The 16036-nt window shown below is 34.6% G+C and overlaps 1 protein-coding gene across 1 annotated transcript in view; it reads left to right on the plus strand.

Annotated features, from left to right (window-relative positions):
* The first annotated feature begins 1703 nt into the window (after positions 1 to 1703).
* Positions 1704 to 16036, plus strand: part of RTKN2 (rhotekin 2) — a 66418-nt gene continuing 52085 nt past the window's right edge. The window contains exons 1-2 of the mRNA XM_004681075.2: positions 1704 to 1763; positions 7591 to 7787. Of these exons, the coding sequence (XP_004681132.1) occupies positions 1704 to 1763; positions 7591 to 7787 (257 nt within the window). The remainder of the gene's footprint in view (positions 1764 to 7590; positions 7788 to 16036) is intronic.

Consider the following 16036-nt stretch of genomic DNA (forward strand, 5'->3'; position numbering starts at 1 on the left):
TCAATACCTCTAGATATAACTAATAGCCTTATTATAATTAACATTAAATGTTGAATGTATTGGTAGAATATTATTCCATCATTCAAATTCCAGCTAAAGCTCCCCTACCTAAACAACTGGATGAACATGCACCTACCGTGGGAGATAAAAAAGGTAGAATGCTATCTTTTAAATGAGAGATGATCAAATCTTATCTCTGAAATACTTGAGATATTGAGAGGCAGTACTTATTTTCTAGAAATTAAATTCATTTAGGTATTCATTCATTCATTCTCATGATAATCAAGCTACCACATGTAAACTCTTTAACCTTTTGGCACTTATATTTTAAGCACTTCCTGGCTAATTTTGTGAATGACAGGACACACCATTATCTTCTCCAAAGAAAATACTTCAAATACCAATTATCTATATCTACAAATAGTTACTAAATATGACCTGTCCTATTTAGATCTATTTTTGGGTATCACAAATAAATGCAGCTCCAGTTATATACCCAGTAGTTACTCATCAACTATTCCTACATCGTTTCAATTTAAAATTGGTTTCCTCCTATTTCCATGAGATAATGACTTCTGTTAGTATTTTGATCTGAATTTGAGTTTTGTGTGTTAAATGAGAAATAACATATCTGATGATGAATCCTTACTGTATATTTCTTTTATGAGTCAAGTACTATATTTATTTCATGAAGTATTATACTAAGCTCAGGGGGGAAAAAAAAAGTCCTGACACCCTATTTATAAAAGGAAATTTGTCAAAAAGTCCTTTATGAGGTGAGGGTGAGAGAGCTATTTAGTAGATACTTTTCTCAGGTGATAAAGGTTTTCTGCTGATAAGGGTTTTAATTTTTGACACTTCAATTTTGATTCTTAAAAATTCCACATTTTGCTTTTATTATGATTAATAAAACTCTTTAATGAAAAAGTCATCATAATGGTTTTTAGAAAAAGCAAGGAATTAGGTTCTGGGAAAACAATACTTCATCGGCCTGGATGTTAGAGAAAGTAATGATAGACCTTTGCAAGAAAGAATAGAATTGCGGGGGAGGGAGGGAAGTATGTGGAACTATAAAGACACACTGGGGATAGAAGAAATGACCTTTTGAAATGCCTAATCAATACGGCCCAGGTCTGAGTGCTAATAGATGACAAAGCAGGCTGAGAGTGGTGTCACCTGGCTCTCCGGTTAAGAACATGGGATCCTAGTTGCACCATGTATTCCTAAAGTGTCTGTAGAAGCGGAGCAACTGCAGCTTTAAGGAATCTCCACCCTCCACTGCTTTGAAGGGCCTCAATTGGGATGCCAGCAGAAGGTACCCTAGTAACAGGGCGAGCCTCAATGCCACCAACCCAAGCCCTGAACCCGACCAGGAGCTCTCTGTGGCCATCGCTTTCCCCTCGATCCCGCCTACTCCTCCTCCTGGCCCGCCCATATGCCAAACTGAGCTTAAGTCTGTCAGCTGCTTCCAACTTTCCAGCTCCGCACAGAGTACGCGGGTCTCCGCAAACTTCCTGCGCAGAAGGCGCGGGGCGGCGTGAGTGCGCGCGCGCGCGCCAGGGCCTGTCCCCAGCGCCCCTTTCCCCAGCAGCCGGCACTTGGTACGTCCGGGCGGTTGGCGTCTTCCGAGGCTCCAGCTAGGGGCGGGCTTTTCAAATCTTACTTTTGGAGGAGTGGCGACGCTTCGGGCTGTGGCGCTGGAGATGGAAGATCAGGCCCTGAGAGATCCGGGACGTGGCCAGGCGGGGCTCCCCGCGCTGCAGGTGAGTGAGGAGGGCCTGTTGTCGGGTTCTCACGCAGTGGTTTCGTTTGTGTCGGGCAAGTTCCCACTCCGCGTCTCGAAGTCAGCTGTGAGCAGAAACAAAGGGAGACCGCGCACACAGTTCCTCGGGGAAGTGATGCCGAGCCCGCTGCAGGGTTTCCGGGCGCACCTGTCGGCTGCCCTCCCATTCCCTGGCTGAGTTTGCTGTGGGACTGGGTTCCCCGGGATTTTCTAGACGCTCCCCCAGAAGCCAAGTGGAGAACGGTTTTGCTTCTTACTAAATTTTAATAGAAAGCTCAATTACCAGAGCTATGTCTGCAAACAATGTGAGTTTGCTGGGGTACAATGGAGAAGCAGTGAGCAGCCTCTCAACTTTAGAAAAAGTTGATTCTGATGGTGTTTTGCACAAATAGAAAGGAAAGGAAGTGAACATTTTAAGAAAGAAGTTTGATATTTGCCTCATAGACATGAATTCACACTCGTAAAGTTGTTTTAGAAAGCTGTTTACTTTAAGGCCAGGCACTCAAATGGTACATGTACTTTCTGCTCTAAAATTTTTAGTGTTTTTTTTTTTAACACTGAAGTCTTTAATCAGGAGCTTCACTTTCATTTTAATCTCCACATTTTACGTACTTTTAAAGTAGGCTAACCCATATGAAATTGCCCGATTTGTAGGTCAAAGTGTTAGATTATTAGCAATTTCACCTGGTTCAATCCAGTACTTTTGCTTAGGAACCTGGAATTTATTTATTCAGTAGATACAAAATTGTTAGGAAGTCGTCATTTATGTGAACTTTAAAACAAAGCATTAAGGTTAATGCACAAAGCAATTTAGGTCCTTTATCAAGTAATTTATGTCGTTTTATGTTTTATTTCAAACATTTTGATGTAAGTAATTCTGTCTCTCCTATCCTATCCTATGAGTGCGTTGGCTATCCTGATTGTGATTTTTAGTGAAGTGGTGATCTATTGAGGTTCTTATACCTACTATATATAGGTGTTGGTGTAGTCATTCAGGTATTTTTATTGAGCTATGTACAGCTGTAAATTTTAAAATGATAACAACAACAACAAAAAAAGAGAGAGACTAAGGTCATGAAAGAGGTTTAGCTGCATGGAATGAAAGTAAATATTTAAATGTACATAAGAGCTGAATTTAATTCATATGTGAAAACTAAAATACCTAATTTTTTAGGCAGCAAGAAATTCAGATAATTGAGTCCTGGTATTCCTTTTGTTTGAATCTTGGGGGAAAAAAATTGCAAAATCATAATAGGTTTCAACCGAACAAGAATATCGAGGATTAGTTATTTGATGAGTTATCTTTTACTTTAATGATATTCCCTGCCATTTAGTAGGGATCAGACCAAATATTTTGAAGTAGTCAGTGATTCATTAAATAACCTCTATTCAAACTTTGGAGTCATCTGTGACTACTCACATCATAGAATATTGGGTTTTGAGTCAGCTTAAGGTGAAAGCCAGCTCTCTTTGTTGTGTAACCTTGCTTAAATTGGCTGCTTTTTAGTTTCTGTTGTATACTGAGTGTAATGGCTTATCCCTCAAACCTGTTGGAATTTGAACACCTCTTTAAAGTACTTACCACAGTAGCCAACACTGAGAACTTGACTGAGAAGTGACTGTTATAGTTATTATTTTTTGTCCCATTCATTTGAGCAGTTGGGGCAGTCAAGTATTTTCTTAAAAATATTTAAGCTTTTGAAATCTTAATGAAAACAAAATTCAAGAAGGAATACTGTTTTGTGAAATGAATAAACACATACAGAAAGGTGAATTTAAGCTTTTTCTCCAATTTGAATTCCTCCAAATGACCACTGTTAACAATTTCTAGAACTTTTCTCTTGTAGATAAACAATTCTTAAACTACAGACTTTTAAGAAGAATGAATACTACATTCTGCAATCTTTTTTTTGTCATCATAGTCACTTAGCCGTATCTGTTGGGGGCTGAGAAGTTTCTATCTGGATTATTACATTTGGTTTACCAATAGCCCAACTTCATTTTTTACTTTTTAGTTGAGTGCTTAGTTCCAACACTAAGGCCATTTCCTTTGTGCCATGTTAGTTCTTAAAACATGATGGGTTTCTGTTTTCAATAGAATCTTGTTTACCACTTTCTAGTATCTTTCTTTTCATTCTTAATCTTGCCCTGTCCATTTATTCTTTAGCCTAACTTGAAATATCTACAATATCAGGAAGTGCCATAGGCTTCTGTTTAATTTGATAATAAGCAGACCCTTGTTCAGAAAATTGAAGAATAGCAAGAAGATGCCTACTCCCTCCCATTTACTTTTCTTCCTGAAGATTTGCATTCAGACACTCCTAGGAAAAATGAATATAGGGAGACATGCTTTTATCATTGGCCTTAGTCAGTCAGAGGCAGCAGCATTTAGAGTTTTTAGCTACCTACTCTTTCTTTTTGAAAGTGCACAGGTGTCCTCATCCCCTCATCACATGAGCATTAGACATGCTAAACGAAGACAAAGTCCTTTGACTCCATAAATCTTAACCTGGCTAGAGCTACGAATACTTGACTGGTAAGATTTCTTCTGTGTGTAAAGTGCACATGCATATTAAAATAAGTTGCTTCAAAATCATTCATATACTTAAAATTCATCCTGCTTATAACAGCCCTCCCAGATCCAGTTAGCTCACAGTAACCTGAGACCTATTCAATGGAGGCAGGGTCTAACTTTCCGTGTAAGTAAATTTGACTGGATTAGGGACAAACCAACTAAGTGTGTAAAAAGACAAATAGTCAATATTTTTGGTTGTACAGGCCACATTTTGTTGAAATTACTGGCTCTGCCATTGTAGCTTAAAAGTAGCCACAGACCATATAAATGGACTTGAATGACTGTGCTCCATTTAACCTTTATTTACAAAAACAGGCATTGGCCAGACCACTGTTTGCGGAATCCTAGTTGAGAGTATTCTAATAGTAACATTTAATAGATATATCACATATACTCAGTGAATGTTTAATTTTGCAAGTAAGATTAAAAAAAAAAAAAGCTGACTTTACCTTTCCTTTTCCCATTATTTCCCTAATCACATAATTTTATAAAGTCTTTATGGATAAGTGATCTCCCATTTGCTAAATGGAAACCCAGGAAGCTCAATCTGTTCCTTAATGTGACTGTGGCCATCTACTGGTTCCTTACGTTTGTTGCAGTTTTCCAGATTGCTGTGGTACTGTAAATTGATTGTGCGTTGATTTACTAGAGAAACTTGAAACAAATATTCATGCTTAACTTCCAGAGATGCTAATTGTGTTAGGGTAGCTATTAGAGTTAGTAGTACTTTTTTTTTTTTTTTGAGTTAGTAGTACTTTTATAAAACTCTTTCTCTTTGCCCCAGGTAATTCTGATGTACAGTCAGATTTAAGAACCACTGTGCTGGTTCAACTGACTGCCACACTTGTAGCATATAAAATTCAAAAGTGTCACTAGATAGTATTTGTTGATATTTGAGTTGGTGGTTTAAAACTATTCATTCTAGCTGCAAGCTGTTCCCTGTAGGTTCTCCAATGCTAGCCAGCCTTTTAGAATTTTTATTTCTATAAACATGGATCACATAGGTAGTTCTTATAATTCATTACTAATTACATTACAGAAGACTATCTTGTGACAGACAAGCCATAAAAAGATGAATTGGAATTTTATGTATTAAAAAAGCTAGCGAATGATTTCTTTCATATAATACACTAGCTTTGAGTTATATAAGGTTTTTAAGTAATGACTAAATGATGTAATTACAGAAGGTAATTAAACATTGATTATCTGCATATGAATAGTAAATTTGATTGATATAGATAGTTTAGTTAAATTATCCATTGCAGTTTCTTCTTTTACTGTTTACTGTCTTAACTTTCAGTTTTTGTTTTGAAAATACTATCATAATGTCTGAAACTTTTGATATTAGATACCATTCAAATTTTTGGATATATGTTAGTCCACATAAAGGTAGATTATAGCATTAATTTTTTACTGCAGAAACTAGGATGGTCATTTCATTTGTAGAAATAAATGTAATGGAACATTATTACATATTTGTAGTAAGTACAGAGTACCTTAGGGTTTATAATTTTTAAGTCATCTGTGAATTAAATCAGAACAAACATTTCAGTTTATAGAATTTTAATGTTACATATGAAACATGTATGCAGACTTAGATCATTAAAGATCATTGCTTGAAATAAAAGATTTTCGAAACTAAAATGATCTGATAGTTTTTTTGGTAGAAATTTGTAGCTTGTATTTTTTAAATTTTTATTTTAATAGTGTTTCCCATGTGTAAAGTAAACTTTATATTAATTGTTGTGTACATGTGAGATAGTTTATCTTCTTTCTTTTGCATGTGTCTACCTAGTTTTTCAAACACATTTTTGAAAAGGCTTTCTTTTTTCCAGTAGTATTGACTACTTTGCCATAGACAGACTATCCATATAAGTTTTTGTCCTCTCAGTTCTAGACTCTCATTTCTATTCCATTGGTCTGTGTATCTATTTTTGTTCTACCAGTGTGCTGTTTTGATCACTATAGCTTTATAGTATATATTGAAGTCTGGCAATGCGAAACCACTCATTTTTGTCAGGATTATTTTGGTTAGTTGGGGTATTTTGTGGTTCCATGTGAATTTCAGTAATGATCTATTTCTTTGAAGAATGTCACTGAAACTTTGGTGGGAATTGTATTGATCTGCATATTGCTTTGGGTAAAATGGCTATTTTAACAATGTTAATTCTAAACCATGAGCAGGGAGAACTTTCTGTTTCTGTTTGTTTTCCATTTCTTTTAAACAATTTATAGTTTTCATTGTAACACATCTTTTGCATTCCATTAATTTTATTTCTAGCTATTAGGCCTTTTTGATGCAATTATAAATGTGTTTTGATTTTTTTTCCTCTTCTAGTTTATTGTGTATGGTAATGAAGTGATTTCTGTAAATTGATTTTGTAATCTGCCACTTTGCTGTACTGATTTATTGTTTTAAATGATTTACTAGTTTTAGGTAACTTTTTAAAAAAGATTTATTTATTTATTTATTTATGCATACAGAGGAGTATAGGTCAGAGTTGCAGGGATGGTGAGAGGATTCACCAGACAGAGTGGGGAGCAAACAGGCAGGTTGTCCAACTACACCATTGAGGGGAGCAGCGAACGAGACAGGCGAGGTCTGCCACACCCTGTGTATCACCTCCTGGACTGGGAGTCCAACTTGCACTGAAGCAGCTGCTGCGAGCTTGCAGTGCTGTGCCCTAACCCCTTGTACCACTAGGAAGGGCCAGTTTTTGCTAACTCTTAAAACAAAGCAAATATATCCAACTGTGTCTGTTACAGATAGCCAAAGTCAAGATATTTTCTAAGCCTAATGCATTCACTTTAAATGCCTCTAAAATTTTACTTATACTGAAATTTACTTTGCTAAAAGTTTGTACAATTTAGTAAAATTTACTTTGCTAGGATGCTAAGATGCTCCCGAAATTTTATTTATACTTCTTACCATGGAAAATAACTTTTTTTTTAAAAAAGATTTATTTATTTGTGCATACAGAACTGGGGTACAGGCCAGAGATGCAGGGGCAGTGAGAGGATTCACCAGAGACAGCAGGGAGCAGAACAGGCTGGCTGAGGAATTACACTGCTGAGGGGAGCAGCGGGCAGGTCAGGAGAGGTCTTTATATTCTCTCTGTATGTATATAAACATGTTATTTATGCCATTTATTTATGCCGTTTATTAGGAATGAAAGAAATATTACAATTTGGGTTTCTCTTTAAAATGCTTTTCCTTTTTTTTACTTTTAAGGACTGCAGCATTCAAGAAAAAATTGATTTAGAAATTCGAATACGAGGAGGAATATCGAAACTCCTTTCTCTGAGCACTCAGAAAGACCAGGTTTTGCAGGCGGTTAAGAATCTCATGGTGTGCGATGCTCGAATCATGGCTTACACACTGGAGCTACAGAGATTAGAAGAGCAGAATGCAAATCAAACAAGAAGATGGTTAGTAACACAGTTTGCTTTTTTGACTTTTGATGTAATTAATTATTTGAATTGTATTAAAAGCATGATATAATTTCATCTTAAGGTCAAATATTAAATCACCAAAGATTAAAGAAGAAAACCTCAAAACACTGAAGTAGCCTCTGAAATCATAAACATTTGACAATAGATTGTAGAGTAAACTCCTTAAGGAAATAGTTTTCAGGAATGTATTTTAGAATATGTCAGTCTGATATTATTTTGTTTGAAACTCTTTGGGTCTCTTGCACCAGGATGTTTGTTTTCTGGATTGAGGTCATTCTAAGCAACTATTTCTCCACATAAGTTTTCTGTCTTTTCTTCTGGGATGCACATGCTATGGATTTTTTTTCTTTAGGTTATTGCAAAGAGCTTATACTCTTTTTGCCTTATTGTTTTGTTTGTGTGCTCTCTGACTCTGTGTTCAGGTTCACTAATTCTCTCCATTACTTGTGTTTGTTTTCTTTTGATCCTTTTGGACTTTTTTAGTTCCTTCACAGTATTTTTTAGACACATTAATTATTATTATACCAGTCTAATATTTTCTCTGTCTTTATTGTGTTTCTTATTTTTGATTTGTTTATGATTTGCCCTCAGTTCTGCAAGCATGGTTATAACTGTTACCTTAAGCTCCTCTTTCAGACTATTCTGCAGTTCTGCTAGATTGTGAATTTTCTTGAGTGTTTTTGTTTGAGAATTTGTGATATTTCTTTTGTTTCTTCATTTTGTTTTTATGGGTTGGAATAGGGATCTCCTTTTTTGTTTGTTTGTTTGTAATAACAAATTGACTTGATACCCTCCTTACAAGAAACTGGGTATAGTTTTAGGATTTTACCTAGGATCATTAGATGCCTATTGTTTCAGTGACTGAGACCTCTATACCTGGGAAGGTGACCAGAGCACTAGTCCCGGTAAGGGATAATAGGTAAGGGCCAGGGCAGTAGGACACTGAATGATCACTGCCTGTGAGCTTCAGGATTTCAGGATTCTTGCATGCAGGGATCCAGTTGTGTGATGAAAATTCACAGAGGCCCCCTTCTCTAAGCCAACTCCTTAGTCAACATGTCACAAACAATCTCATGCCAGACTCAGCCTCTGCACTGTTTGCACAATAGATGTAACCCTAAGTGGAGATTATAGTTGAGACAGGGACACAATCTGAGAATTATTCTTTTGCCTTTCAAGAACTTGTTCCTGTTTAATTAAAGTCCAGGTGCTTCAGATTCTGGTTAGTGGCATTGGCTGATTGTCTCATCTTTGGCCTTGTTTGAGGGGTAAAGCAGGTGTTTTGGTATCAGGGCCTTAGGCTACAAGTAATAACCTCTTCTGTGAGATGACATAGATGATCTGAGTTCTCTCAGACTGCTCTGAGTCCAGCTGTTCTTGTTTAGGAGCTTCAGGTTCAAGTGAATACCTCCTGCAGTTCTGCATCATCTTGGATGGTAACTTTTGCACCCCTTCTCCAGGATAGTCCCTGGTTTTTAAAGTCCTTAGGGGTGGATATGTGCTTTTGAGCAGGGGATTAACCTCAGAAGGACTCTGATGGCAGCTGCTTCCCACTCATGTACTTTACTACTCTGATGTTGCTTTAAGCACCAGTTCAGTTTACCTGCTTCTTCCAATGTGCCATCGACCTTAGTGTATACCATAGTCATGAGTTTACTTTTCAAGAGTTATTTAGTGGTGATTGGTTATAAATATGTAGAGGTGGTAAGCCTGGATTTTCACTCTGCTGCCATCTAGTTGGGCACTAAGAGTTAGAAATACTATGTAAGTGTTTCAGAGGGCGTTTGGTGACTATGTTACTAGGACATGAATCTACTTGACTGACTGTCCCTTGTCTCCCTCCCCTCAGAAAGCCCTGTTACTATCCCAAGCTGCTATATTGAGTTATGATAGAGCCTTTCTTTAATTTCATTGTTTATGTAGCAATTATTTATAGTTTTATTTTCAGCAAGGCGAGGCATGATAAGATGCATGTTTGGAAAGGTTTATTTAGCAGTAGGGAGTTGAGACAAAATAATTGAATAACCAATTTTTAGGAAAACATTTAAGAATAGGCAGCCATAGAAGTGATCTACTAATGTAACTTTTGGCAAGAGAAATGAAGAGATAAAACTAGTGCACGAGTTTCAGGTTTCTCTAATTGATCACTAACAGTGCTCCCTGTACAGAACTGACCATTCTGTAGACAGTTTCAGTTATTTTTCAGTTTATTATGAATTTATTAAAGTAGAGAAATAATCTTACTTCATTTTACAGTCTTGTAAAACTGGAGTTCCAGGAAAGAATTAGCTTTAATGACCTAAGGCATTCATTGTATACAATGGCTTAACTTGAGAGAATTGAGAAAACATCATTCTGTGGTTTAGATGAGGAACCCTAGTTGAGAAATCAATGATAATAATCCAATAACTTGTTCTTTTTGTTAACTACATATCTGAAAATACTGGTAAAAATTAAGTGTTCCAATGCATAATGCCCTAATAATGTAACAAAATCTTTGGTCTCGTACAAAATTGTGTGTAGTTATGAAACACAGTTTGGTATATGACTTTTTTTTAAGGTCTAAATTTGAATAATTCATAATGGAGTCATTGTGAATCAAAATAAGATACAGAGAGCCTTCTCAGTTGCACGGTCAGAAGATAGTGTGAAGGGTAGAGAGGTGAGACAGCCAACTGCCTCAATTCAGAGTATTAAATTGCATGTTTACAACAATCTGTCAGCTTACCATTCTTTTGACTGGTAAACTAGACTATCTCCCGATCTTTTTTCTTGAATATTATTGCCAAATATATCTACTTAAAAAGACTTTTTAGGTTAGTCCACTTGTTAAAAAACAGCTAATAATGATCTCCATTTACTAAAATTTGTTAGATAGGTGTTCCATTATTGCATTACAGGATCTTTGGGGTCTGACTGTTTTCATAGACTTTATCTTTCAAATTTCTTCTTTACAAATTTAATTAAATGCTTGATCTGTATCTCTAAAACAGTTCTTGAATTTTCCTGTCTTCAGAGCCTTTGCTCATAGTGAAGTACTCTATCTTCCATTCTCACTTAACAAGACCTCTTTTGTTCTGCAATGCCCTACTTACATAGTCAAAGTTTCCTTGGTGATGCTATTCAGAAAATTATGTATATTTTTTCCCTTTATGCTCCTGGTAAGTACTCAAAAGATGATTGTCTCTTCTTAGTTTTAGTGGCGTATGAAAGCATGAATACCTCACTATAACATACTGTATTCTGATATAGCCACTTGCAAACACATATTTTCATTTGAATTATACACTGTTGGAGGCAAGGGTAGAGTTTGGTTCTTACTGCTTATTAGTGAAAGAGAGATGATGTCACCACTCATTTCTTAGGGTTTTTATGAACAGTTAGTGCCTGAAGCTTAAATGCAGCTCAACTAATGTTGGTTCTATTCTTCATTGTGTCACCCAAAATACCTAATACCTCTGTTTCAGTTTCTTGCTGTCTACTGCTGGCTCTAGCTAACCATGTTCCAGATTGTCACTTACTGTTCTCTACTCTCTTCACCTTTTTCATCTTTTTATTATGACAGTTCAAATGTAAATTTTTAAAAAGAATGTGGTAAATACCTTGTAATAGATCACTGCATAGCTTGTCATATATGCTCACCCACTGCTTTCTTTGTATATACACATAAATGCATGACTAGACATGCATTTTTTTATGTTGAATCATGTGAAACTAAGTTGTAGATTACATGCCACATACATCTTAGTAGTTTAGTGTATAACTCCTAAAAGCAAGAATATTCCTCTGCCTGTAAAATACTGAAATTAATTCCACAATAACCACATAATATTCTATATTCATTTTTGCCTAACTGACAAAAGATAAGCCTTTGTAACTTTTACCAAAACTAGAGTTCAAAATTCATGCAGTACATTTGTTTGTCTTTGTAGTTTCCTTTAATCATTTTACCTTTTTTTTCCTTTTCTTTTCAATAGTTTATTTTTCCATCATTTTGTGCATTTTTCCATCTCAGTTGTAATCACCTGGGGCTTCCCATCACCAAATCACCTATGTGCCATCACCAAAGTCCCATGCATTTCCTTCCCCTCACTCTTTTTTGATCTCATTACCCACTCCACCCCCATAAAATGTCTCTGGAATATAACTGTTCGTTATTATTATTTTCTTGCCTCACCCATATACTCCTGCTGTGAATGAAACCATTCGGTATTTTTCCTTTCCTTTCTGGCTTATTTCACTAAGCATGATCTTTTCCAGCTCCATCCATGTTGCTGCAAAAGACATGTGTTTATTTTTTTTGGTTGCTGAGTTATATTCCATTGTATCTATGTACCATATCTTTTTAATCAATTCATCCACTTTTGGGAACATTGGGAAATATATAATATATATATTATATTGTTTGGATGAAGCTTCCTCAGTATGAATGCAGTTTTCTTCATATTTTGAATATTTAACAAGCTTTTCATTATTGTCACTACTAAAAGACCACCATAACTGGATATAAAATACTTGGCCAACATTTTCATTTTTGGAGATTTTTTAAAAAGATTTTTCCATTGGTTTCATGTTATCAACAAATTTAATGTCAAGTGTTCTTTCCTCTGTAAGTGACTAATTTATAACAGTCTTTGTGTCAGGAAGCTGAATATGTATATTAAGGTCTGATAATTTTGCTGAGATATGTCTAAGGCACAGAGAGACTCATCTAGGGCCCTTTCATTTTTAAGATAATGTCTTATTATTTTAGAAAGATTTATTTTTATTTAAAGCATACAGATTATAGCATATGTTCTCTCGTTATTTTAATTTTCTTATCTAAGAACTCCAGTTGCATAGAAGTTGGATCTTCTTTGCCTGTCTTCTATATCTTATCATTTTTCTCTTTGATGTTTTAAATTTTTTGTTTTGGTTCTTTTTCTTCATCATGCCTTTAATATATTTTTAGTTATGTCACTCCATCGTTGGGCACCTTGTATTTTGCCCTTTGTTTCAAAATGATTTTTTTAAAAATTTCTTTACTTTTTCTTTCATGTTTTCTTATATATATACATATTTATAAAGTTACATATGTTTGTCCTTTTCTAGTTTCTGAGGTATTAGAGATCTCTAGCTGCCTTTATACCTGGCGTAGTGTATTTAACTGCACAAAAATCATTTTGGAGTATTGCATTACTGTTTTATGGATATTTTATATATAGCATGTGTTGTTTCTTTTTGAGTGATGTAATGCATTGTTAAGCATTTTGTCATTGTGGAAAGGTCATAGAGGGTGTAACTGTGTAAAACCCAGCTGGTATGGTCTTTTTCACTGCTAGAATCTATCTATCTATCTATCTATCTATCTATCTATCTATCTATCTATCTATCCATCTAGATACAGATTCTAACATCATATTTCTGTCCCTTGTTGACTGAAACAGTGTTAAGTGATTCTTGACTATTTTTTGGAGTCATTGGTAGAATGCATTTATCAACTGAAGTAGTTTAATTCTTTCTACTTTAATTTTATACTAGCTTATTCTGTAGATGTTTGGATCCTCTTTTTTGTTACTAATGGAATATGAAGGATGTAGGGTATTCCTGGGGGATCTAATAGGGGAGGTGAGAAGAAAGGTTTGTATGGTTTCTTACTTCCAGAGTGTTCTCTATTATCAGGACAGTGAAGAGCAGTTTCTTTGGGAATGTTGGTCGGTTGGTTGGTTTAGTTTTCTGATTTTTTGATAATATTTTATTTTTTAGGGTATTTAATTTCAATTGCATTGTTTTCTTTCATTGCTAAGTTTTCAAAGGATATTTCCCCATTGTCTTCTTACCAAAACCAACAACTTCTGAATCATAATTCTTTTGGAATCCTTTCCTCTAAGCTATCCAGCGACCAAAGTTGATGGCATCCACCATGTCTTATATCCACTTTCTTTTCCTTCTTGGGTAGGTTTCAAGTTAAAATTGTGTTTTGTAGTGGTACCTAATTCAGAAACTAACTTTGATGGCTTTAGTTAATTTTCCCAAGTTTATAGTCTCTGTTCTATTATGCTATAGTTGTGAACTCTTGATTTTTTTTTTTTTTCTTATTGAAGGGTTTTGTAAGATGCCTGAAAAGATTCCAGTTTTGGTGGGTACCCTTATCTTCTGTAACTGGGAAGTCAAAATCTGATCACTTTAACATATGTTTTTTTCACATTTAAACTCCAAGTGAAGTACTGAAACTAAATAATTGAAGTAATCCTTGTATTTATATAATATTGTCTCAATGATATAGTATACATTTAAAATATTTAGTTCAGTAGCTCTGAAGTAGATGATGTTTTCCCCATCTTACAGGTGTGATTGCTGAATCTAAGTAGTTATCAGCTCTCATTAACATACCTATTAGTAGTTAATGAAAGCTAAGATGCAAACCCTTGACTTTATATTAAATCTTCTGCTTCATTAAAATGACTGTATTCCATTTGCTTTTTATAATATTCACCAAACATTTATTGACTACCTTGAATTATACTAAACTGTATACCAGGCACTGGTGATTTAGCAGTGAACAAAATAAAAAAAAATTCTTATGTTCAGTTTCTACTTTTATTTTTAGAGATTTATTTGTAATTGACATGTAAAATTCAGTTAGCTTCAGGTGTACAACACAGTAGTTCAATATTTGTATTCAGTATAAATGGTAATATCATTAAGTCTATATCCATTACCTTATATTGTTACAAAAATGTTTTCTTGTGAAGCAATCTTAGCTTTCAAATATATAATACAGTATTATTAATGATGACCATACTATTTATTATATGCTCATGACTTATAACATATTTTAACAGTAATATTCTCCCTTAGTCAGTGTACCAGTTTGTCTCAGTAAAGGTTTTGTAAAAATGATACTGATCACTTAGAGGGCTAAATAATGTGGGTTATTCAACATTATTTGAGATTTTGAAAATGCAACTTAATGTGATTGCTGGTTTCTTACACCCCAGTTTCCTAGTTTGTTGCTTGCTTGCATATAGTAACTTCAAAAGAAGATTACTAATGAAATTGTGTACTCCTGGAATTTCTAAAATAAAATATTATTGGTTTGGTTGTTAAAACTTTATATTGTGTGGTGTCAAGTTTTGAAAAAGAAAGTTCCTCTTCCTGATTTAAGAAGCTTATGAAGCTATTATTTTTATATCACAGCTTTAGGAGGATTTAAATTTTCATGGTAAGCGTTTCTGAGTGCTTTAATTTTTAGTTATTCGCATAATAGGTGATGGATTTTTTAACCTGCTTTTAAATAATAGAATCCCTTTTATATTTCTTTTAGTACTTCATTGAGAAAATATAAAATACTCTCATCATCATGCTAGTCCTCATTGTAGCTTGGTTATTTTGGCAGAGAAATGCTACTTTAACTCCATGAATGAAATAACAAAAGACTATAATCTGTATTCAATCAATTTTTGAACAAAATCCAGTAAGGTGGCTAATTGGCACCCTCTGTTGGTCATTTTATTTACCTACAGCCAGAAATACAAGTAATGAAGTTAAGTTTGTCTTTTATATTTTTATGTATTTTAAATTAGCATTTACAAGTCTCAGCAAAATAGTGCTCTAAACTAGGAGTAAGGTACACTATTATTTAGCTGTGTTTTTGTTTAGATAAATTTGGTTATTTGTTTTTTCCTCAGGCTGGCTCTAATTGTAGCATTTAGAATTGGCATTAACATTGCAGATTGTCAAACAAATTATTTATTAACTGTAGCAAACTATTATCTACACTAGCACATTATTAAACAGATAATGTTTTAACAGTTTTATTGTCAATTTGGATTAATTAAGAAAACATCACATTTTAGTACTCTAAACAGTTTGAAATTATTTGAATTAAAAATAATTCAAGCTTCAGAAAAAAATGAGGCTGAATTACTTCAGTTTATTTTTCCTTTTCAAAAGACATTTAATTTTTCTGAAAGATTTTATGGTTAATTAGATTTACATTTTAATTTGATAATATTTGTATATAATACGTTGTTGACTGGCCCTGAAAATGCCTAACCAAATAGCTTGTAATTATAGAGAAGAAAGCTATACTCTGCCAGGTGGTTGAATAATTTGGAGGGGGAAATTTTTGGTAAATATTCAGCAAGTTTGTTCTTGGTGGTTCTCATATTTCAGATTTTAACTAGCCTGCCAAAGCCCCAGGTTAAATCCAGTTTATTAATACCTAATAGACCCCAACTTTA

Source organism: Condylura cristata, unplaced genomic scaffold, assembly GCF_000260355.1.
Source record: "Condylura cristata isolate star-nosed mole 26May11 unplaced genomic scaffold, ConCri1.0 scaffold00011, whole genome shotgun sequence".
NCBI lineage: Eukaryota > Metazoa > Chordata > Mammalia > Eulipotyphla > Talpidae > Condylura > Condylura cristata.